This window comes from Podarcis cretensis (genome assembly GCF_951804945.1).
Source record: "Podarcis cretensis genome assembly, chromosome: 5".
In the NCBI taxonomy this organism is placed as follows: Eukaryota; Metazoa; Chordata; class Lepidosauria; order Squamata; family Lacertidae; genus Podarcis; species Podarcis cretensis.
Genome location: NC_137174.1, coordinates 93,814,417 through 93,830,543, shown reverse-complemented (window position 1 = coordinate 93,830,543; position 16,127 = coordinate 93,814,417). Strand labels below are relative to the sequence as shown.

Genomic DNA, 16,127 nt, shown 5'->3' with positions numbered 1-16,127 from the left:
ATTGCACCACAGATCTTCTTGTATCCGGCCCCTGCCCAGAATTTATATAACAAGTGGTTAGTTTGGCACCATTATTGCTAGATGTTTTCTGCGGACTTCAATCTGAAGCCAAGGACACGGGTCCAGAGCTGGTTAGAAAATCACATTTTCAGCCTGTGAACACAACCTTCTAATCATTGACTCACTGTTTGCAGTTTGCATGTCCAGGTTCAAAGGTGTTGGCCACGGTGAGGAAGAAGAGCAAATATTAGTGACTTACCTCAAAAGTATATAAAGAAACCTGAGTGTACTGCAAAGCCTGCTCTTCCAGAGGGGCTGCAGAATCTCCCTCCCTGGAACCCAGGCCTTTTCAAAATGGCCCTTTTAATTTCCTTCCTGGTCGGAATACAGGTATTGTGTTCCTTAGCTGGTCTTCCACCTCGTCCAGGACAGCTACCAAGACCACCACTGACAGGACTGCTCTCCCCAGGGTGCAATAATTCTGTAGTCAAAGCAGCTGCAGCTCAGGCCCTAGACTGGATCAATTCCCATGAAAAAAAGGGGTACGTGCTTGGTCTTCAGCGAATCTTTGATGCCCGGCAACTTCCGCAGGTAAGCAGCTACCCTGGTTCTGACTTTACTCTCTACATTGCAGTCGGGGACAACCACCTTCCAAAACATCAGATAAAAGAGGGGGAGATAAGGGGGAGCCATTGTCCTATCTATTGAGTGGTCACTCCAAACCAGGAGTAGCTGACATGTTGCCCTCCTGATGTTGGAATTGTAGAATTGCAGAGCTGGAATTGATCCCAATGGTCATCTAGTCCAACCCCCTAGAATACAGGAATCTCAGCTAGGCAGATGGCCAACCAACCTCTGCTTCAAAACTTCTGCTCCAGCCCATCCCAGATCTGCCTGCATCTTCCAGCTCTGGCCTCTCCGTGGCTTCAGTTGTGCAGAATGAAAGCTGCAGCCTGTATAATATTTACTGAATTCTAGCTGAGAATTGCTCCATTTTAAAAGAGGAGAAACTGAGGAATAAGCAAGTGTTGGGGCGGATGCAATAGTCCTGGGTGCTATTATCATATCTTCTTCTCTGGCGATCGCTTGTAGCCAAGTAAGATTTGTCTTCCATAAACACAGTTTTAACAGTGGGTCTGTAAGTGACTGTGGAGGCCAGTTCTGGATCCACACATCCTTCCACAGTGGGGACATAGGTTTCCGGATGGGAGTTGATCATGGTGAAGGTTTGCCAGGTGTGCCTTTCTCTTAGCACCTTTCTCCCTTTCGTCCTGAGTTTGAGTGTCTTCAAAGCCTTTACACCTTTGGTAAAGGCTGTTCTCCAATTGCAGCACTCGCAGGATAGTGTTTCCCAGTTGTTGGTATTTATACTACATTTTTAAAAGTTTGCCTTGAGAGAGTCTTTAAACCTTCTTTGTTGACCACCAGAACAGGGATTAGCATATGCTCTCAGAAAGGAGGACCTGGCTGCATACATTTTTAGAACACCAAAACATAACTCTAAGAGCCATTATTTATTGGGGGGGGGGCTTTCTAGTTTAGTTGTGAGACCCTGTTCTATAAAGGTTTTGAATAAGTGGTTGCAAAAGAAGCAGCTCTTTGAATAAATGGTTGCAAAAGGAGGCATTTTGGATCTTTGTGATCCTTGAAATCCCAGGAGAATGAAAGTCTAAGGCTGTAGTCAAAACTTACATGGAATAACTTTGTTGACATCAATGTTAAATTTACTTAGTTCTACAGAAATTGTTTTGTGTGAAAGGCAGCCAGCCAGGCTTGCCTTTTCAAATTCTGCTCTGTCTTGTGCTGCAAAGGGTTTCGTCTTCTTATCGTCTTTCGTCTTCTATAGGAGCCTGAAGTCTCTAAGTATTTTCTCACCTTGGATGTGCTGGAAACCGTGTGCCACGTTCTCAGCGGAAAACAGGCAAAGGATTGCAGTTTCAGAATCGCCCATGAGACAGTAAGTATTTGATCTGCCAAGTTCAGAAAAGGACTGAATACGCTAAGTTTTGTTTTTAAGCTAGGAATGCCTCCAGACGGCCACTATTTGGTGGGAGGAATTCAAGTGCATACTGGGAAACTTAAAAAGGTAAAGGTAAAGGGACCCCTGACCATTAGGTCCAGTTGCAGATTACTCTGGAATTGTGTGCTCCTCTCGCTTTACTGGCCGAGGGAGCTGGCATACAGCTTGAGGGTCATGTGGCCAGCATGACTAAGCCACTTCTGGCGAACCAGAGCAGCGCACGGAAATGCCGTTTACCTTCCTGCCAGAGTGGTACCTACTTATCTACTTGCACTTTGACATGCTTTTGAACTGCTAGGTTGGCAGGAGCAGGGACCAAGCAACGGGAGCTCACTCTGTTGTGGGGATTCGAACCACCGACCTTCTGATCGACAAGCCCTAGGCTCTGTGGTTTAACCCACAGCACCACCCACTGTGCAATTAAAGTGGATGAAATTTCGCTGTCACCCTAGAGCAGCGGTTTTCAACCAGTGTGCCGTGGCACCCTAGGGTGCCTTGAATGATGGTCAGGGGTGCGACGGGCAACACTGGCCTCTGTCCTTTCCTTCCCTCCCTCCTCTGATGAATTCTTTTGTCTCTGCCTCCCAAAGGCTTGCACAGCTGTTTGTTGCTGCAGCCCTGGCTACAAGCTCCACAAGAGAATGGTCCTCTGGGGCTGGCCAGGAGGTTCTGGTTTCCAGGAGTTGATGTGGCCTCGGAGTAAGGTTCTGGCCTCACAATCACCTTTGGCCAGTCTCTGTCAGGTTGCTAAGGCTGGGGGCATCCTCTTTGCATGCCTCTGTGGGGTGGCGTGAGGAGGCACCTCTCTTTGGGGCAGTGGCGGCGGCTGCTCAGAGGACTCCAAAGGGGAAAGGAGAAGAGAGGAGGCTGCGGGAACCCTCCACAAGCGAGCGAGTTCAAAAAAGGGATGAGAGGCTGCCAGCTCTGCAGGCAAGGAGTGAAATAACTGGGGTCCTGAGCCGCACAGGGTGCCGCAGAAAGAATGTAGTTGGTCAAGGGAGCCATGGGCTCAAAAAAGGTTGAAAACCTATGCCCTAGCAACAAGTCTGGTTTTAAAAAGAAAATAACTTTGTACAATTATCTGGAAGAGCTTTGCGAAATCAGGCTCTGGTGATGTCTCCAGGTGCGACCCGAAAAGATCTATAGAGTATTTCAGATATGAATTGCTTCACGAGAAAGGTTAAGGGGTTCACATCAACCACCTTCTGCACATGTCTGCACAGTTCCCTTTCTCTCCCCCAAAACCTTCACCAAGTACACAGAAAATTCTACTGAGGGAAGCAGATGTCAGTGGCAGTATAGAGTGTGGTGAGATGATATGGGACTGTGGGAAGGGGGCAGGATCCTGCTTTTTTGGAGTAGCCCCATTGGGGAGGGAGGTGTAATATATCATTCTGCCCAGAGAGTACTGCCAGGCGAGGGCTTAATTTGCAAACAGGCCACTGAAATATCATATATTGGTCATTGGCCACAGAAGTGTTGTTGTTTTAATTTACTGGTGACTTCTGGGAAAGGGCAAATCCAGACTAAATTGGGGAGGGAATACAGACTGTCATTTTGAGGCCAGTGAAACTGAGTGGAAACTGCAAAACACAAACAAAAAAACAAAAACTTGCATGCATGGAGAACTAGAGAGAAGTAATAACAAATAATATCAGTCCAAATAGACACAAAAAAATTAAAAATGTCCAGTAGCACCTTTGAGACCAACTAAGTTTGTTCTAGGTATAAGCTTTCATGTGCATGCACACTTCTTCAGATACTCAGATTAAAAATAAGAATATTATAATATTATATTATAAAAATAATATCAGATTTTGCAAGGGGGGAGTGATTCTGCATTGCAAGTTGGGGGCTAAGCTGACTCCTTGGTCTGCAAAAGGTGAAGGTTTCTGGTTTGGCAAAACAAATCAGTTCTACAAACATCACTTACCTTTCTGTTGCTCCAGGTCTATGGGCAGTGCAAAGTAACAGCTTACGCTGATAACCACGGGAACGTTTCTCAGCTGGGTTCCTACGACTGCGTTTTACGCCCACGTATGTATTTCTATACATTTGCTTGAATTAACATTTGTAAGGAAATTCATAAGGTAAAGGTAAAGGGACCCCTGACCATTAGGTCCACTCGTGACCGACTCTGGGGTTGCAGCACTCATCTCGCTTTATTGGCCGAGGGAGCCGACGCACAGCTTCCGGGTCATGTGGCCAGCATGACTAAGCCGCTTCTGGCAAACCAGAGCAGCGCATGGAAACGCCGTTTACCTTCCCGCCAGAGTGGTACCTATTTATCTACTTGCACTTTTATGTGCTTTTGAACTGCTAGGTTGGCAGAAGCAGGGACCGAGCAACGGGAGCTCACCCCGTCGCGGGGATTCAAACCTTCTGATTGGCAAATCCTAGGTTCTGTGGTTTAACCCACAGCGCCACCCGGGTCCCCATTGTAACACATAGGAAGTAACAAACCAGAAAGGATGCTCGATAAAACTGAAGGTCCATGAGCAAACCAAAGATGTGACTTTATTTAACAAGATTAAGAAGCAAAGGCCTTTTGCGACTTCTGCTTGCCCACTAATTTACTGGCCTGTGTAAAGGAACATTTAGCTGTGCAAGTCCAACTATGCTTGTTTGTTTTCTAAATAGTTTCATCAAGGGCTATCGCAAAAGTTTGTCCTGACTGCCCAGTTCCCGGGGACCCAACTGAAGCCAGGTTCCAGGAGGCGGCAGCAGAGAGCCTTGACAAATTCAACTTAGAAAACAACCATGCTCATTATTTTGCCCTCCTCAACGTCACCAAGGCACGGTCACAGGTAAGTTTGCAACTGGACATCCTTGAAAGCAGGAACAGGGAACATGTGGCCTTCTGGATCTCGCTGGACCACAACTCCCATAATCCCTGGTCCTTGGCCATGCTGACTCTGGCTGATGGGAGTTGGAGTCTAACAAATACCTGGAAGACTGCAGCGTTGCCATTTAGAGGGGAAGTTTTCTCCATCACGCACGCCACCATTCGTCAGAGGATAGTTGATTTTGTTGCCTAGAGGCCTTCTTGCTATCTATAAGCCACGAATAACTGGAAATTCCATGTTTGGGGGCACAATACTTTCCAATACCAGCATGATGGCATGGTTAGGACTTAGGAGACCAGGGTTCAAAGCCCCACTCATCCATGAAGCTCACAGGGTCACCTTCTCTCAGTCTAACCTACCTCACAGGGTTGTCGTAAGGTTAAAATGAAGAGGAGAAGAAGCTTTAACTCCTTGGAGAAAAAATTGGATATAAAAGTAGCACTCTCCTGGTATGCCCCATGGAGGACCTTAAGGTCCATTAATAACAACACTTTGGAGGTCCCAAACCTCAAGGAGGTTAGATTGGTTTCAACTAGGGCCAGGGCCTTTTCAGCCCTGGCCCCGACTTGGTGGAATGCTCCGTCACAAGAGACTGGGGCCCTGCGGGATTTGACATCTTTCTGCAGGGCCTGCAAGACGAAGCTGTTCCGCCTGGCCTTTGGCTTAGATTCACTCTGACCCCTTATATGGGATTTGGTATATAAATTTTCCCTTGGCTTTTTTGCTGGCCCATGTAGGACCAGCATGGATAGCTAGCTCAGGTGAATATCTGATGTTTTCTCCCTTTATGGCCTTGATTTATGGGCTACTACTAAAATGAGGCTGCATTTTAAGCTGCATTTTAATTGTTTGTTTGTTTGTTTGTTTGTTGTTGTAGTTGTTGTTGTTTCTATTACATTTTATTGTAATTTTATTGTAATTCATATTTGGTTTTAGCTGCCCTGAGCCCGGCCCTGGCTGGGGAGGGCGGGATATAAATAAATAAAAATTATTATTATTATTATTAATTGCACCAGTTGCTGGGGAGCGAGGCGGAGGGCCAACAGGAATGTAAGAGGGCTGTTGTCTTCTATCTTGCTTGCACTTCATCCAGACGACACAGACTGCTCTAACACGTTGCCTCTGCCCTTTTGCACAGTGGGTTATTGGGCCTTCGAACTCAGTAGAATATACGATCCAGGAGACATCTTGCACCAAAGGCAAGGGTGTCCCCGACATCTCCAATTGCAAACTCCTCCCACGTGAAACGGCTGTGAGTATTTCTTCACTTGGTGCTGATTTTTTTTTATTTTTTTTGGTACCCTGCCCACCTGGCTGGGCTTCCCCAGCCACTCTGGGCGGCTTCCAAAAAAAATATTAAAATACTCTAATACATCAAACATTAAAAGCTTCCCTGAACAGGGCTGCCTTCAGATGTCTTCTAAAAGTCTCGTTGTTGTTGTTCTCTTTGACATCTGGTGGGAGGGCGTTCCACAGGGAGGGCGCCACTACCGAGAAGGCCCTCTGCCTGGTTCCCTGTAACTTGGCTTCTCGCAGTGAGGGAATCGCCAGAAGGCCCTCGGAGCTGGACCTCAGTGTCCGGGTAGAACGATGGGGGTGGAGACGCTCCTTCAGGTATACTGGACTGAGGCCGTTTAGGGCTTTAAAGGTCAGCACCAGTACTTTGAATTGTGCTTGGAAACGTACTGGGAGCCAATGTAGGTCTTTTAAGACCGGTGTTATGTGGTCTTGGCGGCCGCTGCCGCGTTCTGGATTAGTTGTAGTTTCTGGGTCACCTTCAAAGGTAGCCCCACGTAGAGCGCATTGCAGTAGTCCAAGCGGGAGATAACCAGAGCATGTACCACTCTGACGAGGCAGTCCGCAGGCAGATAGGGTCTCAGCCTGCATACCAGATGGAGCTGGTAAACAGCTGCCCTGGACACAGATTTGACCTGTGCCTCCATGGACAGGTGTGAGTCCAAAATGACTCCCAGGCTGCGCACCTGGTCCTTCAGGGGCACAGTTACCCCATTCAGGACCAGGGAATCCTCCATACCTGCCCACCTCCTGTCCCCCAAGAACAGTACTTCTGTCTTGTCAGGATTCAACCTCAATCTGTTAGCCTCCATCCAACCTCCATCCGCCTCCAGGCACTCACACAGGACCTTCACCGCCTTCACTGGTTCTGATTTGAAAGAGAGGTAGAGCTGGGTATCATCCGCATACTGATGAACACCCAGCCCAAACCCCCTGATGATCTCTCCCAGCGGCTGCATATAGATGTTGAAAGGGACATCCGTTAGCTAGGGATGATGGGAGTTGCAGTCCAAATACAGCTGGAGACTCAACTTTGGCAAACCCAGAAGCAGAACATTTTTGCACCACCACCAGCCTTCTTCTTCAAAGATATGAGTAGAGAGCATAAGAAGAACTGTCCTTGACAACTCCAGATTCCCCATTCATGCCCTGGATGTTTGCCTAAAGGGACCCCTGACCATTAGGTCCAGTCATGACCGATTCTGGGGTTGCCGCGCTCATCTCACTTTATTGGCCGAGGGAGCCGGTGTACAGCTTCTGGGTCATGTGGCCAGCATGACTAAGCCGCTTCTGGCGAACCAGAGCAGCGCATGGAACCTCCTTTTACCTTCCCGCCGGAGTGGTACTTATTTATCTACTTGCACTTTGATGTGCTTTCGAACTGCTAGGTTGGCAGGAGCAGGGACCGAGCAACGGGAGCTCACCCCGTCACGGGGATTCGAACTGCTGACCTTCTGGTTTTTGTTTTTTTAAAATAAATTTTTTATTATATTTTTCATAAAATCTCCAATCATACAAATTTTCACATCACATATTTTAACTTATTGGACCTCCCTCAACTTCTCTGACAATCATCCGTAATTAAATTTCTATCTTCACATTCCTTAATATTAGTATTGCCTTTAAGTACATTCTTTCTATCCTCTTTTACATTCTTGCAATATTCCTTATTTTTTTCACAAAGCTTCTTTAAAACACACTAGCGTTGTGTCTTCCTCACATACCGTTTTCAAATATTCTCTAAATTTTCCCCAGTCCTCTAAAAACTTATGATCTCTTTGGAATCTAATTTTTCCAGTTAATTTGTCCAGTTCTGCATAGTCTGTTAGTTTTGTTCTCCATTCTTCCAAAGTCGGTACTTCTTCTTGTTTCCATTTTTGAGCCCTCAATATCCTCGCTGCTGTTATTGCATACTGAAAAAGTTTACAGTCCCTCTTATTTATTTCCTTTCTAGTTATTCCCAGTAGGAAGGTTTCTGGTTTCTTTACAAAGCTATATTTCAGCATTTTCTTTAACTCATTATATATCATTTCCCAGAACCCCTTCACTTTCTTACATTCCCACCACATATGAATAAATGTACCCTCTTTCTCTTTACATTTCCAACATTTGTTACAAGTTTTGTACATTTTTGCTAATTTAGCTGGTGTCATATACCATCTGTATACCATTTTCATAACATTTTCTTTTAACGTAGTACATGCTGTAAACTTCAGATTTTCATTCCATATTTTTTGCCAATCTTCCATATCTATATTATATCCTAAATCTCTGGCCCATTGAATCATTACCACTTTTACTTCCTCATCTAACATGTGCCATTCCAATAGCATTTTGTACATTTTTGAGATTATCTTACAATCATTATTGACAATTTCTGTTTGAAATTTTGAATCTTTTTCTTTATACCCTTTTCCTTTCACATCCTTTTTGAACATATCGCTTATCTGATAATAGTGCAGCCAGTCATATACATGTTCTTTTACTTGCTCGTATGGTTTCAATCTCCATTTCTCTCCTTCTTTCACCACCAAATCTCCATAAGTAATCCATCCGCTCCTCATATTAGTTTTTTTGACTCCTATAACCTCTAATGGGGATAACCAATGTGGGATCCCCATTTCTAATATATTTTTGTATCTGTCCCAAACTTCAATTAACGATTTCCGGAAGATATGGTTTTCAAACGATTTGTAACCCTTTTTCTTTTCTTTCCATAGATGCGCATGCCACCCAAATCTGTTATCAAATCCTTCTAAGTCAAGAAGTTTTGTATTCTTAAGTTTTATCCATTCTTTTAACCAGCAAAGACATGATGCCTCATAGTATAACTTCAAATCTGGCAGGGCAAAGCCTCCTCTTTCTTTTGCATCTGTTAGTAATTTATATTTAATTCTCGGCTTTTTGCCCTGCCAGATATATCTTGAAATCATTCTTTGCCATTCCTTAAAAATAGTCACTCCTTTTAGTATTGGAATCATCTGAAATAAAAATAACATCTTTGGTAGCACCGACATCTTGATCATTGAAATTCTACCCCAAATTCTTACCTGGCAGGGGAGATACCATGATCACGAACTGCTGACCTTCTGATCGGCAATCCCTAGGCTCAGTGGTTTAGACCACAGCACCACCCACATCCCTTTTGGGTGTTTGCCTAAGCCTCCAGGCTTTCTACTGTGGGTATAGGGCGCTATGCACATCATTATTATTATTATTATTACACAGTTGGACTTGTGCACGTGGTTGCCACTATCCCTCCCTGTCTCTCAATCTCTGGTGAATGCGCAACTGAGACACGCGTCGCCAACCTTTTTTGGGCATATGGACCCATTTGCAACCTGGAGAACCTGTTGCAGGCGCCATGCACATGCCACAGCTCCCCACACCCCAGCTGCAACCTCCTCCCTCACCCCCCAAGTTGCATCCCACACCCAAGTTAGGCTTTCATTGGCTAAAGGAGGCTTCTGCCAAGCCTAATTTCAGTAGAGGTGTGGGAATGGGAACCTGCGGGTGCCAGAGAAAAATATTGTGCTTGGAAGTACATTGTTGACCTGTGGCCATCCCAGCTCCATCACATTCGCTCCAAGGACGGAAAGGTTCCCCACGACTGCTTTAGTTATTAGAACCTAAAGTCTAGGCAGGCTTGTTTTTTTATCGCTCGTGCTTTGCTGATGGAGGGATCTGGTTTATTTTGTAGGAGACAGGCCTGTGCAGAGGTTCGGTGGTGAACAGCCAGGTAGATCATCAGAAGTATGTCAGTGCGCAGTGTGAACTCTACCCCCCAAAGGTATGTGGCTCAGTCGGGCATATAATAATAATAATTTATTATTTATACCCCACCAATCTGGCTGGGTTTCCCCAGCCGCTCTGGGCGGCTCCCAACAGAATATTAAAAACAGGATAAAACATCAAACATTGAAAAATTCCTTGAACAGGGCTGCCTTCAGATGTCTCCTAAAAGTCAGATAGTTGTTTATTTCCTTGACATCTGATAGGAGGGCGTTCCACAGGGCAGGTGCCACTACCGAGAAGGCCCTCTGACTGGTTCCCTGTAACTTGCTTCTCACAGAGAGGGAACTGCCAGAAGGCCCTCGGCGCTCTACCTCAGTGTCCGGGTTGAACGATGGGGGTGGAGACACTCCTTCAGGTGTACTGGGCCGAGGCTGTTTAGGACTTTAAAGGTCAGCAACAACACTATGAATTGTGCTCGGAAACGTACTGGGAGCCAATGTAGGTCCTTCAGGACTGGTGGTATGTGGTCACAGCAGCCACTCCCAGTCACCAGTCTAGCTGCTGCATTATTTTCTGGGAGTAATAACCCACAGTAAATTAGCATATGCAATGCATTTATATCATGGGTTCGTAGAGCTGGAGGGGGTCTAAAGCGTCATCAACTCCCTGCAATGCAGAAATCACAGCGAAGGTATCCCTGAAACACGGCCACCCAACGTCTGTTTACAAGCCTCCAGCGAAGGAGAGTCCATCACCTTCTGAGGTAGCCCATTCCACTGTCAAACATTTCTTCCCGTTAGAAAGATCCTTCTAATTTTTAGTCGCCTTTCTTGCAATTTGAATCCATTGGTTTGGGTCCTACCCATTGGCATAGCCAGTATTTATGTTGCGGGGGGAGCAGGACTTTTGTTAGAGGGGGGGCAGGACCGAACTATCTGTGACACGAATGGTCAGTTAGTTAAGTATTTTATGTTTATTTATTTACTTGATTTGGGGGAGGGCCGCTGCCCCCGCCCCGCATCCCCCTGGCTATGCCCATGGTCCTACCCTCTATAGCAGGAGAAAACAATATTACTTCAAGCACTTGATTTGCAGGATGCATGTGAATAAACAGAAAATGAAACTGGGTAGAGTCAGCCAACAACAGAAACCCCAATAAGAATATCCTTTGAAAACACCAGATTGAATGTGTTAAAGCTCAGAGCTTAAAACCTCCAGGAGAACAAAATGGTATTTTTCACCTGGTGCTGAAAAGACATCAGCTCTGGTGCCAGGGAAGGCTCTCAGGCGAGGATGTGCCACGAATTTCCCACTGCCCAATCCCTGGGTGCCATCCACTCTCGGAAGCTAGAGGAAAGCCTTGGTCACCAACCAGTAGAACCAAGACAGCTTTCCGGGTCATGTGGCCAGCATGAGCAAGCCGCTTCTGGTGCAACGGAAACCAGAGCAGTGCACAGAAACGCTGTTTACCTTCCTGCTGCAGCAGTACCTTTTTATCTACTTGAACTGGTGTGCTTTTGAACTGCTAGGTTGGCAGGAGCTGGAATAGAGCAACGGGAGCTCACCCCGTTGTGCGGATTCGAACCGCCGACCTTCCGATCGGAAAGCCCAAGAGGCTCAGTGGTTTAGAGCACAGCGCCACCCGCTTTGGGTGGAAGATAAGTCCCAATAAATGCATATGTATATAAAGATGGGGAAAAAATTGCAAAGTGATTCAGAATGAACAATTCTAATATTTTTTTCCCTATTAGCCACTCGACACGGATGATCAGAATCCACAACCTGGACCTAAACCTGGGCAGGAAGGACACCGCGAAGATCACAAAAGCAGTGAAGAACTCCATCACCAGAAAGGGAACGGACACGGCCATGGCCACGATCATGGTCACGGTCACAGTCATGGCCGCGGCCACGGCCACGGCCACGGCCACAGCCATCGCCGCCACCACCACAAACATCACGGGAACCACTCGCATGAGCACCAGAGTCCACCAGGCCAGCCAGAAACACCGGGCCGTGTGGTTGTTCTCCCTCCTTCAAACGAACATGTATCTCTACATTCCCTGCCAGAAATTCAACCTGAACAATTAGATGGGGAACCCGTTCTCCCCGGGGCAGAGAGCCCAACAGGAACCCCTCAAGTCAACCGCCCTGATATATATGGTGCTCCGGGCAAACCACTGGCTAAGCCAAACATCTTTGCGTTCCCTGTTGGGTTTTCAAACTCAGCTACGTGTCCAGGAGACAGCACAATAACTATCCCTGGCGTCGAGCTGCCCCAAAGGCCTGCAATAAAATTGCCCCCAGAGCCCAAGAAGGCCTAAAGTTTGGGTACTGTAGAATCCCCAAAAGCTATTCAACATGTGGTACTGCATCCTCGCAGCATGAGAGGAGCAGTTTTGGACCAGGAAGGGGAGGGAGGAGGAGAAAAAGATGGTCATTATAATCTCTCACCACAAAAGGTAATTAAAAAAAATATCCAACTGGTTGTGCAGTGAATTGACACAAAGGGCACCAGAGGAATCTTTGTGGTACTAATGTTAGTGATTTGCACGAGTGCTTTGCCAAATGAGCTCCCTCTTATAGTATCCCCATGCTGTTTGGACCAAAGTCCACAGAGGGGAGGGATGACTGACAGTGAATAGGGAGCCCATCTTGGGCCTTATAGCATCCCAAAAGCAACACTTGAAAAGCCCCAAACGTTCACAGCTCAGCTGTGCATTCTTTAGTCCCTGCGGGGGGTGGGATATTTTCATGAATCTAAACAACATGGTGGCCAGAGATTTCTGTATTTCCTTTCTTTTCTCTGCCCATCCCTGACCTCCTTGTCCTTGTGAATGTGAGAAGAGTGATGTTTTCTCTGCTGCAAGGAAGCTTAACAATACTCAATAAAAGAGCGGTGCGACATTACTGCCTCTTGAGTGGCTGTTTTGGAAACCAGACCTTTCTCATTTTCACTTTGAAACAAAGCAGGCCTCTAGACCTCAAGGCGTCCAGGTGGTAACCGTGAAGTGTGTGTTTGGGGCAGTTTAGCCTGAGGAAACCAGGAGGTTCTGGAGGTGTCTGTCATGTAGAGTGAGAGAGATGAGACATATATTCTGAAATATACTCAGAGTCCTGTAGTGATTCCATGCTCTTTATTGCAGCTTGTAAAACAGTGATTGAATTGCCCCCCAAACCTCAGGCTTTTATATACATTTTTTACACAATGAGTCCTGTCTGATTGGCTGATTCTGCTTCCCTCCTAGAGCCTGATTGGTCTTTTCCCGCAGGCCAACCAGTTGTTGCATTCTAGGATCCTACCTGCCTATTGTTCTAGGATCCAAGCTTAGGTAAAGGTAAAGGTACCCCTGCCCGTACGGGCCAGTCTTGACAGACTCTGGGGTTGTGCGCCCATCTCACTTAAGAGGCCAGGGGCCAGCGCTGTCCGGAGACACTTCCGGGTCACGTGGCCAGCGTGACATCGCTGCTCTGGCCAGAGTCAGAGCCAGAGCCGCACACGGAAACGCCGTTTACCTTCCTGCTGGCAAGCGGTCCCTATTTATCTACTTGCACCCGGGGGTGCTTTCGAACTGCTAGGTTGGCAGGCGCTGGGACCGAGCAGCGGGAGCGCACCCCGCCGCAGGGATTCGAACCGCCGACCTTTCGATCGGCAAGCCCTAGGCGCTGAGGCTTTAACCCACAGCGCCACCTGCGTCCCAAGGATCCAAGCTTAGTACATAACATATTCTCACAGGAGAAATTTCACCTTCAGCCTGGCGGAGGTGGCTGAGGATGAAAGGGGGAAATCCCTCCCCAAAATTGTCAGGGTGGAGGAGTGAACAGGGACAGCTCATCCTGTTTCACCGTTTGAGGCAAAATGGGAGGTGCTGCCCTGCCATGCCATTGCCACCTGAAGCAGCAGCCTGAGTCCACCTAGTGTCCGTATCGGCTCTGGGAGTAAAACTCATATAGTGGGCATGGAAGAGAAAAACTCATTGGGTCAGCATCTGCGCTTCCATTCATGCTTGTCCCAATGGTCATGTCAGCCTTTTTTGTTTTCATCTTTGCCCAGAATGGTACCGTGTTATAATATAGCATAGCTTTAGCTTTCAGGGGTGAGGCCAAGAGTTCCTTCCATCACAGGGCAGAAACCTCTCTCGTTTTGAACCCAGAACCTTTTGTGACAGTGACACTTCTATATTTTATTTTATTTTTTAAAAAGGAGTGTCCTACAGCTAATGGGAGCAGCTCCGATGGTTGCCAGACACACATACACACACACACACACACACACACACACACACACACACACACAAACACACTGAGTTTTGCCCTGTGCCCAAAAATCATCTCCCATTTTATTGCCTAGCAAAAAGGTGTGTGTGTGTGTGGAGCAATACATTTTTTAATAATCATTTTTATTAATTTTCCAAATTATTTCAAACCAAATTACTTTAATTTATTTAACACAATTCCTTAAAATCAGGTTTCCCACTCCAGTTGCATCGTATGTCGGATGGGGGCATAGCAAAACCTTATTAAATTCCTTGTAAAGCATAAATCAACCCCCCCTTTTTTTCAAAGTATCAAGCAGAGCAGCAACTACACACGTCTCTTCATTATATAGAGGAGAAGAGGCAAAAAAAAAACCATTAGAAAACCATCAGAAAGCACATAACAGCACCTTGCCCTCCCCCTTTCTTTTCACAACTGTGGTAGGGATTCTCAAATTTCAGAAAACCATTCAAATACCTTCAGTCCCTGTTCTTTTGGCAGCTGATTGACTGCAACACATTTGCATATGACGCTTTGGGAGCACCTCTTGATTAACGCCTATTGGCCAGGTTGAGGAGGAACCTTCCACAAATCATGATGAAACAAAATAAAAAAAATTCCTTCCAGTAGCACCTTAAAGACCAACTAAGTTAGTTCTTGGTATGAGCTTTCATGTGCATGCACACTTCTTCAGATACACTGAAACAGAAGTCGCCAGACCCTTCTATATAGTGAGAAGGTGGGGAGGGGTATTACTCAGAAGGGTGGTGGGATTGGGTGATTGGCAGATAGCTGTGATGAGCCTGTTGACGACTCTTAACGACTGCAATAGGTCTTACAGGAAAAAGCAAGGGGTGAGAAGGTGAAAAATGGCTTTGTCATGTATAATGAGATAAGAATCCAATGTCTTTGTTCAGACCAGGTCTCTCCATGGTTTTAAGTTTGGTAAAGGTAAAGGTAAAGGTACCCCTGCCCGTACGGGCCAGTCTTGACAGACTCTGGGGTTGTGCGCCCATCTCACTTAAGAGGCCAGGGGCCAGCGCTGTCCGGAGACACTTCCGGGTCACGTGGCCAGCGTGACATCGCTGCTCTGGCGAGCCAGAGCCGCACACGGAAACGCCGTTTACCTTCCCGCTGGTAAGCGGTCCCTATTTATCTACTTGCACCCGGAGGTGCTTTCGAACTGCTAGGTTGGCAGGCGCTGGGACCGAGCAGCGGGAGCGCACCCCGCCGCAGGGATTCGAACCGCCGACCTTTCGATCGGCAAGTCCTAGGCGCTGAGGCTTTAACCCACAGCGCCACCTGCGCTTTAAGTTTGGTAATAAGTTGCAATTCAGCAGCTTCTCTTTCCAGTCTATTTCTGAAATTCCTTTGTAATAGAACAGCTACTTTGAGATCTTGTATAGAATGTCCTGGGTATCATGATGATAATGGTGGGGGCACACTCCCAAATTGCTGCCATTCTGCCTTCCAAATTGGCAGACACAGGATTGTGCAACACTGTGGGATACAGTGAACTTCCCAGACCCCCCTGGAAAGCATATGGAGGATTAATAATAATAATAATAAAATTTTATTTATATCCCGCCCTTCCTGGTTCAGAAAACCAGGCTCAGGGCAGCTAACAACAAATTTAAAACACTTAATTGATGCTACAAAAAACAGCATAAAATAAGGTATAAAACGTGAATAACAATAAAATCAAAAATCAATTTAGGGGAGAAATCCATCCAATAAACATTAGATGATCACCAGGGCTAGCTGGCTAAAGTAGTCCTATTTGGGCCAGCGAGGAGGCCAGGGGAGAATTAGCTGTGGGATCCCGGAGTGGGTAATCTTCATAAAAAGGAGAGGGGGAGGGAAGGAAGAGGAATAAAAGATCAGGCAAAGTTCAAATTGAAAGCCAGGCGGAATAGCTCTGTCTTACAGGCCCTGTGGAAGGAATTTAAATCCTGCAGGGCCCTAGTCTCATG

The 16,127-nt window shown here is 46.5% G+C and overlaps 1 protein-coding gene across 1 annotated transcript; it reads left to right on the top strand.

The window, feature by feature from the left end:
• Positions 1–288: 288 nt before the first annotated feature.
• Positions 289–12,804, top strand: FETUB (fetuin B). The gene is made up of 7 exons (XM_079978109.1): positions 289–591; positions 1,847–1,957; positions 3,970–4,057; positions 4,661–4,827; positions 6,005–6,118; positions 9,863–9,952; positions 11,649–12,804. Exons 1-7 carry the CDS (start codon positions 355–357, stop codon positions 12,219–12,221), a joined length of 1,380 nt encoding a protein of 459 aa, XP_079834235.1. The 5' UTR covers positions 289–354; the 3' UTR covers positions 12,222–12,804.
• The last annotated feature ends 3,323 nt before the right edge of the window (positions 12,805–16,127 follow it).